At 36.4% G+C, this 15,307-nt stretch overlaps 4 protein-coding genes across 11 annotated transcripts in view; 2 read left to right on the top strand and 2 right to left on the bottom strand.

Moving 5' to 3' along the window:
- The first annotated feature begins 20 nt into the window (after window positions 1-20).
- LOC107657899 (DNA polymerase alpha subunit B-like) lies at window positions 21-5,038 on the top strand. 2 transcript variants are annotated; one of them, XR_001630726.1, is made up of 19 exons: window positions 21-121; window positions 380-497; window positions 1,003-1,127; window positions 1,256-1,341; window positions 1,447-1,504; window positions 1,728-1,837; window positions 2,019-2,212; window positions 2,389-2,477; window positions 2,645-2,797; window positions 3,045-3,107; window positions 3,214-3,268; window positions 3,348-3,472; window positions 3,588-3,626; window positions 3,721-3,794; window positions 3,880-3,988; window positions 4,198-4,304; window positions 4,443-4,499; window positions 4,653-4,751; window positions 4,846-5,038. XR_001630726.1 is itself a non-coding variant. In XM_016446195.1 (18 exons), exons 2-18 carry the CDS (start codon window positions 416-418, stop codon window positions 4,650-4,652), a joined length of 1,554 nt encoding a protein of 517 aa, XP_016301681.1. In that variant the 5' UTR covers window positions 22-121; window positions 380-415; the 3' UTR covers window positions 4,653-4,730. The 2 variants fall into 2 exon arrangements, 1 of the variants encoding a protein (XP_016301681.1); XM_016446195.1 differs by lacking the exon at window positions 4,846-5,038 and having other exon boundaries at window positions 22-121; window positions 4,625-4,730.
- Window positions 5,039-5,389: 351 nt separating this feature from the next.
- LOC107657872 (centromere protein H-like) lies at window positions 5,390-8,117 on the bottom strand. The gene is made up of 10 exons (XM_016446152.1): window positions 7,997-8,117; window positions 7,569-7,700; window positions 6,963-7,018; window positions 6,839-6,875; window positions 6,679-6,747; window positions 6,520-6,576; window positions 6,376-6,439; window positions 6,206-6,257; window positions 5,834-5,991; window positions 5,390-5,717 (listed from the first exon to the last, which is right to left on the bottom strand). Exons 2-10 carry the CDS (start codon window positions 7,682-7,684, stop codon window positions 5,631-5,633), a joined length of 696 nt encoding a protein of 231 aa, XP_016301638.1. The 5' UTR covers window positions 7,685-7,700; window positions 7,997-8,117; the 3' UTR covers window positions 5,390-5,630.
- A 147-nt stretch (window positions 8,118-8,264) lies between these two features.
- Window positions 8,265-10,652, top strand: LOC107657871 (28S ribosomal protein S36, mitochondrial-like). Of its 4 annotated transcripts, none has more exons than XM_016446147.1 (5): window positions 8,265-8,378; window positions 9,017-9,082; window positions 9,941-10,004; window positions 10,231-10,439; window positions 10,595-10,652. In XM_016446147.1, exons 2-5 carry the CDS (start codon window positions 9,032-9,034, stop codon window positions 10,610-10,612), a joined length of 342 nt encoding a protein of 113 aa, XP_016301633.1. In that variant the 5' UTR covers window positions 8,265-8,378; window positions 9,017-9,031; the 3' UTR covers window positions 10,613-10,652. The 4 variants fall into 4 exon arrangements, with proteins under 4 accessions (XP_016301633.1, XP_016301634.1, XP_016301637.1 ...); XM_016446148.1 differs by having other exon boundaries at window positions 9,014-9,082; XM_016446151.1 differs by having other exon boundaries at window positions 8,292-8,346.
- A 3,157-nt stretch (window positions 10,653-13,809) lies between these two features.
- The window catches only part of mier3b (mesoderm induction early response 1, family member 3 b), a 7,882-nt gene continuing 6,384 nt past the window's right edge, over window positions 13,810-15,307 (bottom strand). For all 4 annotated transcript variants that reach the window (XM_016446143.1, XM_016446145.1, XM_016446144.1 and 1 more), the window contains exon 14: window positions 13,810-14,310. In XM_016446143.1, coding sequence (XP_016301629.1) covers window positions 13,865-14,310 — 446 coding nt within the window. In that variant the 3' untranslated portion in view covers window positions 13,810-13,864. The remainder of the gene's footprint in view (window positions 14,311-15,307) is intronic.

Here is a 15,307-nt window from a genome sequence, read left to right as displayed (position 1 = left end):
GTGGCGGAACCGGAAGTGACCTTTCAGTGCTGTTTTGCGGGTTCTTTTTCAAGGTAATCCGAACGTGATGCACAGATTGAGGAGGAATATGACTACTGATTTTTTTATGTTAATATAGAAGGTAATGTTTAATATTACTATATAATCTGTGTTAAAGATAAGTTTCTTATTTCGAGTTTTATCTTCCGCCGAATAAAATTGTATTTAACGTTAGAAAGCAAAATAGGTTGTCAAGTTGTTGTGTTTAGCGCCAGTTCAGTGTTTTATTTAACGTTAGCTGGACTCTAATATTTCTCTTTGATACAATTGCGACTGATGAAATCTGTTATTCGGAACATGTAACGTTATGCATCTTCTTGCTTCTGTTCTTAAATTACAGATTCTTCATATTTGAACATCAGAGGACACAATAACAATGGCATCAGTCACTGCAGAGGACATCAAATGTGAACTGGACACTTTCAACATCGCCTTCAATAATGACACTGTAGATAAAAGTAAATGTCAAGTTTTTTTTATGTTGTTTTAATTTTTGTTAATATAGTATTATAAATACGAATTTAGTGAATATATGTAATATATAATAAGAAAAGAAGAATATATAAGTGTGTGTGTGTGTATATATATATATATGTGTGTGTGACCCTGGCTGTGAAAACCCAGCTAATTTTTTTTTTTTTGTGTGTGTGATTTACGGTTTTCTACATAAAAGCATCCTTCATAAGGTAAATAACATTATGTGAAAATTTAACCGTGATTTAATATTGACTGAGTAAGACCATGTCAAAGATTGAAATCATAGTGAAATTAATGGTTGAAATCAAACTTTGATGCTTGTTATCTCATTATTAGATATTGAGACTTTAGCCTGGATTTCACAGAGAGGGTCACACACACATATATACATATATATATCTATACAATATATATATTATATATTATATTATATTACACTCTTACAGTGGTCATATGCTGTAATAATTGTCTCTTGGTCTCTTGTAGTGTTGGAGCAGTGTTTGTGTCACAGACTGAAGGGGGATGAGATCGTATTTGAGTGGTTTGCTTTAAGCTCCAGTAGAGACCAGCTGCCTCTCACTCTTGCTAATCTGGACCAGTTTGAACATGAAGTTAGTATAAGTGTGCAAAACATGATAACTGCAACACAGATACTGTAAGATCTCCAGAGATGCCTTAATGAATAAGAAACCCTATGTTTCCCTGCTTAATTTGTGTACTGTTTTTGTACTCCTTACAGATGCTGAACAAGAAGAAAAAGCCTAAAGGCTCATCAAAGGGAATCCAGTTTAACAAGACAAGAGACATAAACTCTATCCAGGAACTGTATCCTTAATCGCTCAAACAATCACTGGGTTGAATTTGATGCAATTTTTAGGTATTTTATTCACTGTAAATGCTCAAAGTAATTTTCTTAACAGAGTCGCACAGAATCCGAGCAGAAGAGGAAGAGGAGAGCTTGTTAGATTCCTATTCAACACCTGCCAAAGTAAGAAAAATTGGAGACGGATTAATATGGGACGCTTGATGGAAATGTAGATGGATAGATAGAAAATCTTGTATAGCTCAGCTCTTAAAAGTAAACCCAACTATTTTTTTATTTGATCTGCTTAAATGCTGTCATTTTCAGTATATTGAAATTGTCTTTCTTGGAAACTGGATTGGTAAGAAAGCACAAATTTAAATGTATTCCTATCTCTATGTGACTGCAGGGCTCTCAGAAGCATGCGCTGACCACCCCAGAACATCCTCAGTCCAAGAGAGGTGTGGCCCGACTCACCAGTCCCAGTCTATTGCTGTCACCTGCCAGCTTTTCATCAAGGTAATAAGATCATCAAACATTTATTCAGATTTAAAATCGCCAGTGCAACCATAACCTGACCTTCTAAAAATGACCTTAAAGACAGTGTGGAATAATTGGCATGGTAACCTTTTAACTTCCAGATGATATAATCAGTTTAATATAGTTAACTTTAATAAAGTTGTGTTATGTGTTTGTGTAGTGCAACCCCTTCTCAAAAATACGGCACGCGTGGTGGGCGAGGAGAGGTGGTTTCGTCGTTTGGGGCAGTGCAGGGTCCTCGGTGGACGGGTAAAGGACAGAGCGCTGTGAGGGTTGAGATGCTAGAAGGAGGAGAGAATTCACTCATCAGCAGCTACAAATACATGTTCCAGAGACTGAGAGACGTGCGGGACGGTGAGGCCATGTTTTTGTTCTTTTCCAAATGTGCATTTTCATGTTGGATGTGGATTCTTCCACAATTACTGCAACAGTTCTACCTGCATGGCGGGATGTAGATTTGTGTTTGTGTTGCATGAAACATACAGATTGTCTTTTTTGATATTTATGTATGTTCTCTATGTTGTCTATAGTTTTGACCGAAAAGATTGAAGAACTCGGAGAGGAATTGCGAAGTCATTTTAACATAGAGGAATTCTCTCCAGTTTCATTACCTGTTCAGGTACAAGCACAGACATTACCGTGGACATTATAAAGAAAAGAGGCTAAATAATTCTATTTTTGAAGTGATAAAAAGGAAAATATCTGTCTGCAAAAGTTCATTCTACAGTCTGTGGGTATCCATTTGAACGAGATGTGATCTCATTTTATTTACTCTCTCTCTTGTAGGATAGCATCACAGTGCTGGGGCAAGTGTGTTGTGACAGTAACGGGAAGCTCAATACTCAATCTGTGCTGCTGGAGGCCAGACAGGAACAGGGGGGCAGACAGGTGCCTGTGGATCTGTCTGAGCTCAAAGAGTTCTCACTTTTTCCTGGACAGGTGAGATACACACCTACTATTTGATGCATATTTTTTCTTTTTCTTTTATGTTTGTATTTATCTTATTACGAAGTAATATTTTTATATTACATATAATTTTCAGGAACCAGAATTTTTAGTAATTCACTTAAAATTCTGATTATTATGTACCAGGGGATGTATTTTTCCCCCATCTTTAATAATTATGCAATGTGTTTGGCATATATTATTATCTATATTAGCAACATTCTATTATTCTCTTCTGTAGGTTGTCGTGATGGAAGGTATGAATCCCTCTGGGGAGAGGTTTGTTGCTACCAAACTATACGAGGTATCTCTCACAATTGGCACTTTTTAAATGAAACCTGTTTGGGTTAAGTTAGAATTTGGTAAATTGTGAGTTATGATATTTATTCTGTGATTTGTTTCCCCACCAGGGTATTCCCCTGCCTTTTTACTGTCCTTCCGAAGGGAAACAAGAAATGGATGAGGGTAAGATTGGTGAAAATGTATTAAGAACTTCCCTGTTGAGATCAATGCTCATTAAACCCTTCATGACACAAATTCTCAGTGTCTGAGCCTGTGATGGTCATGATGGCTTGTGGACCGTACACCCCCTCTGAAAGTCTGACCTATGACCCTCTGATTGACCTCATTACTATCATCAATAAAGATCGTCCTGACGTGTGCATTCTGGTAGGTATATTTATCTCTCTATCATAAGAGTATGACTGCTTTTAGGGACATGTTAATACAATTTATTTAAATCTGAAATTTTTGACTAGTAATTAACTATTTATTTCTCTTATAGTTTGGGCCTTTTGTTGATTCCAAACATGAGCAGATTGAGGTAAACCAGGTTTTGTGTGTTTTTGAAATTCCTGTATTAACATTTTTCATCATGGCCACAAATGTAACCATTTGATGCTCAACCATTTCAACAGAAAAACCAGGTAACAGAAACATTTGAAAACATCTTCAAGAGATGTGTTGACAGCATAGTAGAAGGAACCAAAGGGTGTGTATATACATTTTTTCTTTGCGTATTTAGGAAGTGCTCACAATGTACAACTGTTTTCATTGCATGCATTCTTTTATTATAGGTCGGGATGCAGGTTAGTGTTTGTGCCATCTCAGAGGGATGTCCATCATCATTACATTTATCCTCAGCCACCCTTCAACCTGAGCGACCTCAGCAAAGATGATTCAGCGGTGAGATGATTAGCTAAATGCTTTGAATCTAATTGGCCGTCGTCTTTATTTTTAAGTGCTGGTGATTAATATCATGAACTTATCTTTGTGTTATTCAGGGCAAACGTAATTAGAAAGGCATGGCTTTATTTAATGTCTTAATGCTTAAACTGAATAATTAAACCGTTTCTGTCTACTCTTGTTGTTCAATATACATTTTCCACCCCTAGCGAGTGACCTTAGCCCCTGACCCCTGCACGTTCCTCATTGGTAATGTGACATTTGGCCTGACCTCTACAGACATTCTGTTTCATATGGGAGCTGAAGAGATCAGCAGGTAATGCTAATGAACCAGCTAGTAATTATTTCATGAAAACAACCTAAAACTGACATGTGAATTTACATTATTTCATTAATGTTCAGTGGAATGAGTGAGCACAAGCACTGATTTACGGTATAATTATGGTTTTTGCAGTGGCACGGGCACAGAACGTTTCTCGCGGATCATGAAACACATGTTGACCCAGAGAAGGTTAGTAGAGCATAGTCATTTCTCATCTTTAAAATGAAATTACCTCAGGTTTGATTAGTAGTAAAATGTTGTTTGCCTGTGCTCTTTTCTGCTATTCTTGAGATTTCATTTCATTGTTCTTTTAGCTACTATCCTCTCTATCCTCCTGCGTAGGAAGTCAACATGGATTATGACAAGTTTCAGCAATTCGGCCAAATGAACCTCACACCTGATATTCTTATCGTTCCTTCTGAACTATGGTATTTCATCAAGGTAAATCACTCACATTTTCAGATACGTTGATACCATGTCAAATAAAAGGTTATATTAATTCTGACTGGAAAACTAATTTTGCATTATTTCTCAGGATGTGATTGGCTGTGTGTGTGTGTCAATCCTGGTCGTCTCACTAAAGGACAGGTGGGCGGGACTTACGGAAGGTTACTCATTCAGCCAAACCCTGTGCTGGTGGAGGGGAAGAGAGTGAGCCCATGTATAGCAGGACAGGTGGTGAAAATATGATACAATTTACCTTTCCTACTGCAAGAACTTTATTAAATCACGTCTGTATTTTTTTTATGTCTGCATTAAAACTTTTCACTTAAAGTGACTGGAAAATAAAATACTTTGTAAAAGGTTGTTTTGTCCAGTTGTTTACCATGTCATCAAAATCAAAACTTTTCTTGCACATTCTTGGTGTTATTGTGAATGATTTATCAGTACGTTATTCCGAAAACAATGTCATTTTCTTCCTCTTTTCTGTATCATTGACGTTACTTAGACCAGTGGTTCCCAACCCTGGTCCTGGAGGCACCCCAACACTGCACTTTTGCATGTCTTAGACCACTGACTTGTTGCCATTTTACTTGTTGAATAACCTGTTTCGCTCAAATGCATGGCATTACAGAAGTAAAACTGGTAATGAATGTGATTATATAAACCTTTATTACAGGATCAGCCTGAACTTTATTTTAAAAAGTAAATTCATTGGTGAAATCAGTTCATTTATCTCACATGCAGAATGCTACTAAAACATTCTCAAATGAGCTGTTATAAAAAGCTTAAATATACATTACACTGAACATGGTAACAGTGAGCACATTTACAGGTAAAGTATATACATTAATTGGAGAACTGTGTTCAAACAGGTCTTTAGTTGGGAATGTTTTCTAGTCCCATTGCAATGTCCCTTAATTTAGGATCATCCCTCCAGTTGACTTTACTGGCCAGTATGATTCCCTGAAAGCAAGATTTTTATGACAAAGAGGTTCAAAATGCAGTGTTTCTAAATAAATAGACAGCAAGGTAGATCAAATTTGAATATGTACACAAGCAAACATTGAGAAACCACATACCCGCAACACATTTTGTAAAATGGTGGTGACCTTCTGGTATTTCTGTAGGACCGCTTCTGCTCTTTCCTTAGCTCTCTGTTGAACTTCTCCTTGGTTCTCCTTCATCTGTTTCAACTCATTTATCTCCTGCATTTTCTTCTTAATTTGTCCTTTTAGGTCTAGGTAAACATGAATGAGATTATTTTCTAAGAAACTGCAAAATCACAGCAGAAAATGCTTCATTAAAATAGTAAGTAGGGTTGCAAAGGGGTGGAAAATTTCCAAAAATCCCTGGAATATTCCAAAAAATGCTGGAAAGTTTCCAAAATTTCTGGAATGTTACTGAAATTTACTGGAAATTTTCCACCTTTTTGCAATCCTAATAGTAAGTACCAAGTCTTTCCTTTTGGATATCTGTGATCTGGTCCTGAAGCTCTCGTGTTTCCTGGAAAAAAAGATCAGCAGTTAAGTGTTATATGGCCATAAAATTGTTTACAAATTGAATTATTCATAAAATGACAATGCTCTTTCTAAAACATATAGCAGAGCAGGGAATGTCCCACCTTTAACATTTTCATGGTCTTTTCACAGAGCTCAGTGTTCTGATGGGTCAGTTCTTTAAGTGCCCTGTATAATGAAAAATATTATTACGGTAACTGAATATCAGACTACATAGATAAGACGTATTTAAATTAGGATTCACTCACTCAGCATCTGCATCATTCTGAATCATCTTTTCAGTAATGACGTTCCAAATCTGCATTCTACACAAAAACAAAGAATCACTTTGGACACAGCTGGACATTGGATTGCAAAAAATAATAATAATAATTTAAAAAAATTATGTAATACCACAGCATCTTTACCTGTTCAATACCAGCGTTTTGTTGAAATGTGAGAGTCTTGCCTGCTCTATTTCACTTTCATACTTGGATCTACATAGTTTTAAATATACGAACGTCAGGTTATTTTGTAACATATTGTATATGTACAAACATACATATTCATAAATTCAAACACACTTACAGATCTGCATCACCTTCACATGACTCTTTATGTTTTCCTTAGAAACAAACACTACAATTAGCATTAAGTTAATTATTAGTGGTCAATATAAGTGTTGTTTATTCAAGCATAAATTTAAGCTTACCCATGCTGACTTTAACATTCATTTCGAAACACTGATTTTCCATTATTTCTTTCATTCTTGCGGAGAGAAAAAAACAAGACATAAAAGAAACAGACTGAGTATAGTTATACTTATCTATTACATATTGTGTATATGTGACTGGACCACAAAACCAGTCTTAAGTCGCTGGGGTATATTTGTAGCAATAGCCAAAAATACATTGTATGGGTCAAAATGATTGAATTTTCTTTTATGCCAAAAATCATTAGGATATTAAGTAAAGATCATGTTCCATGAATATATTTTGTAAATTTCCTACTGTAAATATATTAAAACTTAATTTTTGTTTAGTAATATGCATTGCTAAGAACTTCATTTGGACAACTTTAAAGGCGATTTTCTCAATATTTTGATTTTTTTGCACCCTCAGATTCCAGATTTTCAAATAGTTGTATTTCGGCCAAATATTGCCCTATCCTAACAAACCATACATCAATGAAAAGCTTATTTATTCAGCTTTCAAAAAAAAAATTTACCCTTATGGTTTTGTGGTCCAGGGTCACATATAGTGCTCTACGCATTAGTGCAAGAAGATACAAATAAAATAATGCAATAATGGAAAATCACTTTAATAAACGTGTGGGTGTCACCCCCTCAGAAGCTGATGCTGTATCAGGAACACTGTTGTTTATTTCAGCTGGATCAACATCTGAAGAGCGTTCATCATGATTACTGAGACTCATCTTTGTAACGTTATATCTGTGCAGAAATAAAAACACCAGAAATCCTATTCAAAGTTCGGTTGAAGGTTTTAGAGACCCTAGATATAAAGTGTATATAGATTTTATTTTAGATTTATGATACAAAATAGATAACTGATAACAACAGCGGGTTAAAGCATCAATGATGGCTGTCAAATGAGCTTTGAACATATCCAATGTTCCCGCAGCGTATAACCAATTAATTCCTTTGTTTACAATAACCGTATAAGGATTTTTTTTTTTTAACTTCACCAACCAAGTAAGCGTATTTAAACAACTTTCCGTTTCACTTACCGTCGCTTCTTGTTCTTTCTGTTCCTGCTTTTGTTTACTAATATTACTTTTTATTGCAAGCTTCCAAACCGCACGACTTCAAACCAGTCTTCTTCTTCTTTTTGTTCAATGGCCGTTCACTCCTTAGGAGTATTACCGCCACCTACGCACAGGGGTGATGTACTGCTTTCAGTCTAAACTGCCGCCAGGAAGTCTTGGCGTCACGTGACTGTCATGTGACCACAGTGATGATCCACGAAACCCCGCCCACCTGCATTAATCTAAGCATGAGCAGAATAAAGGGATGGCCGTCATAGGCCACGATTAGCCCAGTGTTTAGTGTGTTTCGGAGGTCAACATGGGAAAATAAGGTTATAATACAATACTAGATAGCGTTTTGTTGGTAAGACTGTATGTTTATTGTGCTTATTAAGAATCGTGGCTCTATAGATTTGAAATGTAGCGTTATTTTAAAGGCAGAACCACTTGTGATGAATGTTAGCAGGATGAGCTATTGTATAATAAATTAATTTTGCTGCAGTAATCTAATATTGATGTGTGATATTAAAGCTCATTAATTAGAAAAATTCGCATGTACGTGTGCATGAATTGACAGCCTGTTTCAAGTTCATTCCATATGATTCAGTAATGTGACCGCTTCTCTGCTGTAGACTCGCACTTTATCAGTAAAGGTAACGATTGTAGTTATTTCTAACTAAATAATGCAACATTTAAGCATGAATTGTCCTTTATGATAGTCCTTACATGCCCTCGTCTGGTTGCCAAGTCTAAAAGCAGAAGCGATCAAAACTTTTAGGTCGAGTCTTTTCAGTGAATCAGTTGAGTCGGATTGTAGAATCGGTCTGAAGAATTCAAGTCAATTGTTGAACCAGTTCTTTTCAACGAACTGTTCAAAAGAACCGATTCGCGGAAATGACTCTGACTTCCCGTCGCTGCTTGTTTGCAGCGTTGAGTTCTAATACAACCGCGCCCTCTTCAGGTTGCTAATGCGTTCATTTTGTGTGTCTGAACCGGAAGCAGTGATCGGATGTCGACATGGGAAGCAAAGTGAGTGGCAAGATGGCAGCTGCCAGTCGGGTCGTGCAGGTAAACACTCGCTTCTGCTTGTACACTGAGTGTTTTGTTGTGACATCTCGTTCGTATGGGTGCATTGTTGAAACGATGATCACTTATCTGCCAAGTATTTAGTCATTTTGATCTTGAGTGTTTTTACTTCACCAAAACGCATTGATTTCCCTGGTTTGACAGATGCCCTTGTGGGCAAACCAAGTATCTTCTCTGTATATTTCTTTCCTGTAAACCACAATGCCATCTCAAGAGCACATTAAGCATTGAGTACAGTAAATACAATAAAATGCAGTCTCTAAAAGGGTTTTGAAGCATACATACAGGGTTTCTGCAGGTTAATTAAGACTTAAAGAGTTTTAATTCACCTTTCCACAATTTAAAGCCTTAAAACATCTTAAATCGGAGCAGAAAGTCGAAAATCTATAGCCATGGCATTGAATGTTGCATATATTGTGAAAAATATAAAGCATTATGTCTTGGTTTCTGAAACAAACATCCAAATGTACATAAATCAAGATACATTACTTGAGATGCAAAATAAAGATATGAAGTCTGGTTTTCGCAGAATTTGAACATAATGATATGGGTTTATGATTAAAACAAGAACAAATATCTGTCATTGGGGTGTGAAAACACTTTTTGCTTTAAATTAAGTTGATTTTTTTTCTTTCTTTCTCAGCTCACTAGCAGATATTTGTTCTTTATTTTGAATCAATTCACTTCAAACAAGACTTTGGGGGTTGGGGAAAGGGCTTAAAAATCTTAAGGTCTTAAAGGTTCAAAAGTCTTAAATGTACCTTCTTAAAACCTTGTAGACAAGTCACTTGTGCACAACTGTGTTGTTTTGCTGTTCTCATTAGATTTATTCATTTGCAGGTTGTGCGACCTCATGCACCTTTAATTAAATTTCCAGATCGGAAGGGCATCCTTAAGCCAAATGGTCAGTAACAAGCCCATATGTTGCTGTCATTGAATTTAGCTTATCCATTATTTTGGGAAATACAGTATTTTTATTTGTTTAATACATTAGACGTTTTAGTGAAAGTGCAGTAAAATTAAGACGACAAACTTTTTTTTTTTTTTTTTTTTAAATCATGGTAGCAAACATTAAAGCTGGCTCACCACTACTTTGTTGGTAACACCTTTTCCGTGTGCTGTATTTCCAGTACAAGAGGCACTGAAGGTGCTTGCAGCCAGTCTCCCACAGATCTCCCCATCCGCACCTCCACCTACAGCATCAATATCACCTCCACCCAGACCACCGGGACCCGTCAGCCGACTGCCTGGCACCCCTGACAGCATTGATGTAGTTGGAGATCTCCCTCACAAATACCGCAGAAGAACCCTTTCTTTCGATGAAATGGACTACATCCAGGTTAGTGTTCACGTTCATTTGAAATGACAGTAAAGAACATTTTGGATTTTTCTGAAGCTAAACAGACAAAATTATGAATGCTAACAAGATTAGTAAACAATAATGGACATGAACATGGACAAACCACTGATAATAGTTTTTCTTCTTTCTTTCAGCGTGGTGGGCCAGAGTGACTGTTGTCTGGTCCGGTTCATTCAATCAGATTCTATTTGTCAAAATCAGTTGCCTGACATTTTTTTTCAGTATAAGAGTTCATAATGTTATACAGCAAACCAAATTAAATTACAGCTTTATTGTACATGCATATTATTTGACAGCTGTAAAGCCTGTGCTTGGTCATTTCATTATTTAGGTGCTCTGTATTTACATTAAAATGCAGAACTCTTTGCCTTCTTATTCCTCAGTCCATCTGTTATTTAATGCGTGTTGTGTTGGCTAGCACCTCTAATGACCGTCATGAACAGTTTATGAATTTCCTCTTCCATTGCATTGTATGTTCTGGATTCAGAGAAAAGCACTAATCCGAGTGCCAGCATATTCTACAGGTCTAAACAAAATGGATCACTACGAGTATTGTGAAACTGAACAATTAAAATATTTACTAATTTTTGAAAGCTTGTGTTGCTTGCTTTATTTAGCCATAACCATCTTTTTTTTTCTTCTTTTTAAATACTGGAGTGGGATGTCATGTTGTTTTCAGTCAAATTACCACACATTTGTTTCCAGGGCTTTTATTTCTGGAGCTTTTTACACCAAGTAATAAAGTACAACAAAAATACAAAATAATGAAAAACCAAACAAAAAGCAATACAATTATATGTACATATTTTATAAACAATAGCGATATCTGAATAATTCTGTAATTAATTATGATTGTCTGTATATATGGATATGCATTTATACCCCCCCCCCTTGTTGAATGTGAAAACCTATTTAATAATTCTTTTAAAATTCTAAATTAAATACATAAAGCGCGCACACACACACACACACACACACACACACACACACCCACCCAAATCCACTGAGGACAATTTACCAAACTTCTCTCAATATTTTTAAGCTGTAAAATGTTTACTTCTATAGGTCAAAACAACCTGTACATTCTGGTATTTTAGTTTGTTTTTAAATTGAAACAATCTGCAAATATTTGGGGATAAATGTGCTTCAGCAACTCTGAAATTCTTCAGCAAAGCTGAAATTCACTGTATAATTTATAAAAAGTACTAATACATAATAGTAGGAGCACAGACACTTAAAAGTATGAAAATAAAAACTTTTTATATGAGCACCAAGTACTACATTTGTTGTATGTTGAGCATGATAAAGTTCTCTGCTGGACGTACAGATACTGAAAACATTTCAGACAAAACAAAAAACTGACAGAGTAAAACACGTTGTAGTGCTTTCTAACCATGTCAAGGAATAATGGCATCTACAGATCCATTTCGATCATCGTCTGTATTCGCAGCTCCAAACATGCTACTAACAAGTACTTCTCGATGTATTAACAACAATGTAGATGCACAAGACTTTCAACTCGACTTATAATTGCAACTGCAGTGCATTTAATAGAAAATAGACTCTTCACATTACTAATAGCAGCCGTTAAGTATCAGGAGTAAGAATGACGGTGAACAAATGAAACTCCTCAGTCTACCGAGCAAAGAGCTGAACAAATGGCTTTAAATGGGAGTGTCCATAAATTATTTCCATTTCTACGATTTTCCATCTCTCTCTCCAAAACAAATCAGCATGCATCTTTTTGACGTCTCTTACTGCAGTAAACAAAACAAAGATGAAAACAAGCGATGAATATTGTAAGACTTACAGAAGTACAACAATCTATACATATCTACATATTATTGCCATAAACAAGACCATTTTTTTAGCATTCTGCATTGCCCTAATCAAAGTCAGGGCTTTTAGTATACAAATTAATTCTATGGTAAATTGTTTTAAAATGCAAATAGCAGGAAGGTCTCAAACTCAGAGGCGGTATCGGTTTTGATAGTGCGGCAAGCTGACTGCTTTTTGGCAATTAATATTTATCAGCTTGAAATATGTCAAAAGGATCAACAAGAGTCCAATCTGCTTCATGCATACAATATACAACAATGGTAAAGAACTTAAGACAGTGAGCTTAACATAGAGAGGTAAAGAGTGATTAGCAATTAGCTCAATTAACATTCAGGTGTTCTCAGTACCCCTGGCAGCTACAAAATATACATAATGCATAACTGAAAATAAAAATAACACTGGTTTAATCGGTACTAAAGCGCCTGCAGTTTAGAGCACCAGCAGAAGTTGCTGATGATTTGTAAAAAATAAAATAAAATAAAAATAACCTGTGATAGTAATGAGTAGCATTTAAACAGCTTCATAAGCTCAAAGGGGGATCATAAACATCACTTCTCACAGTCTAATATTTATACACAACTAATGATAATACTGTCAAGTGTAGATGACTGCCCTATAGAGTCAATCTGTCTAATATAATCATACTGAAGCTTACATTATTATTATTATTTGAGTGCCAAATGTTGGGGACTGGAAAATCAAAATTTTTTTACAGTGCGCAGTTGAGAAAGATTCAATCTGTATTCATTTCAGTCATGCTACTTGAGAATTAAGCAAAATATAAAAGGGGGAAAAAATAGGAGAAAAAGCATCAACCAAAAGAAAAGTTATTAAATGTTTGGATTACCACAATAAATTGAGTTTAAAGCTTACACTTAAAAACATCCTAACTCACCAACCAATAACGAGATCCAAAACCTCATTTGGATAATAAAAAACATGGATATCTCAAGGCTTCCTTAAAAAAAAAAAAAAGCTCAGCAACTAGAAGTGCTCTTTGCTGCTTTGTTTTTTGTCTTTTGCTCCAAAGAAATCACTATTTTCAATTACAAAAGCCAGTTTCCTGATATACAAAATGCTACATTTCCCAAGGCTTAGTCTATCTCGTGTGGTGTAAACACTGAAAAAAAGTACCAAGTTTTGAAACAAAAACACATACATGGAAAATCCTAAAACATCAACAACAAAAAATGCAGTTTCGGTGGCAGCGACAACTTTGTGAGACAGTAAAACTTAAAGATGCAGGTGTCGGGATGAGTACAGTAAGAGACCACGGCTCTCTGCTCCAGCATTTAGGTTTAACTGTATATCACCGAAGACAAAAAGGATATTAAATATCTGAAGGACCAGAAAAATAAATGGCTATTTAAACTCTTGAGAAATCAAGATTTCTTAGCTCTGTGCAATAAAGACATCACTGATGTCATATTACAAAAACAAACAAACAAAAAAAAAACGACCAAAAAGTATATTAATATATATATAATAGAGATTTTTTTTTTTTATTTAAAAAAGAACTAATAGTCAGTGAGCGGATGAATGTGTGTCTGGATGGCAGAAGAGAGTCAGTCGGACTGAAGTGCAGTGTGTTGGTTGTGTCGTGAATGAGAGCCGAGAAAACCGTTAGTTTCGCTGCTCCCTATGCTGCTGAAGTCTGTGACCGACACTGCCATTGTGGCGCCTGTAATGCAATGTGCGCGTCTGCCCTCGAAGTCCAGGTTAGTAACAGACACGTCGTTGATGAAGGACTCCGAAAGGCCCATCTTGAGCCTCTTGGAGGGCCGTTCGCAGTCTTTGGTGCTGCACACGCTGATGTGGCCCAGGTCCGAGCGGTAGAAGCCAGAATCCAGCATGCTGAGGCAGCCGCTGTCTCCGTTTGTAGCATAGCTAAGCTGATCATCATGGTTCAGGGCTCCTCGGTGTAAACTCTCCAGAGGGGGGAAGTACGGGGAGTCTAAACAGCTTATGTCTCCTGGACCATTGCACACAGTTGCTACGCTGTTACTAATGGCTGCAAGAACAAAAAGGGGGAAAGAAAGCAATTTTGGGATATGTTTGAGGAAAAACAGGGATGTATGATAAAGAAAATCTTGCTGATAGTCAATAAAAGTGTTTCCTACAGAAATATTTTTGGTAAATTAATGTTTACATTTTTATTGAAATGAAGATGAAATTGGGATAGTTCACCCAAAATGAAAATTAGCCCATGAATTACTCACCCTCAAGGCATCCTAGGTGTATATGACTTTCTTCTTTCAGATGAATCCAATCGGAGTTATATTAAAAATTGTCTTTGATCTTCCAAGCTGTTTAATGTCAGTCAGCGGCTGTTGCAGTGCATCAGTCCAAAAGAAGTGAAATAAAGCGCATCCATCCCTGTCATTAAGTGTCATTCGCTCAGTTATGTCATTTTTAATGCAAATATGACATTATTTGACCTAACCCTACCCTTACCCCTAACCATAGCCCATAACAAAGACATCTCAAACAATGTCAGCTTTGCATTAAAAATTACATAACTGAGCAAGTGACACTTAATGACAGTTGTCATAAACATGCATAAAAAACCCTTCATATTCATGACATGTGTCATGTCATGTTTATGTAGGTGTCATGTCATGATTATGAAGGTGTCATGTCAGTCTTATGCACACCCCTTCAAGTAAAGTGTAACCAAAAATTGTCCTGGCTATTCCAAGCTCTATCATGACAGTCAACGAGTGTTGCAGTTGAACAGTCCACAAGTCGTCAATCAAATAAAGCTTGCGCATTCATAATAAAACGTGCCTCACACGGCCCAAGGGGGTGAATAAAGGCCTCCTGTAGCGAATTCATTCATTTTTGTAAGAAAAATATCCATATTTAAAAAAATATAAACGCCTTTCTTTCACTTCTAACTGTCGTAGGCGGAAGCCGGTCTGGCGGATGACGCAGGACGTACGTGTCATGCGCACCGGTGATTAGTGACGAACGCGGAAGCGCGACAGAGAGAGAACAAAACAAAGAGC

This window comes from Sinocyclocheilus anshuiensis, unplaced genomic scaffold (genome assembly GCF_001515605.1).
Source record: "Sinocyclocheilus anshuiensis isolate Anshui unplaced genomic scaffold, SAMN03320099.WGS_v1.1 scaffold107, whole genome shotgun sequence".
NCBI classification, from domain to species: Eukaryota; Metazoa; Chordata; class Actinopteri; order Cypriniformes; family Cyprinidae; genus Sinocyclocheilus; species Sinocyclocheilus anshuiensis.
Note: the sequence above shows the minus strand (reverse complement) of the source record. Positions and strands in the feature narration are given on the sequence as shown.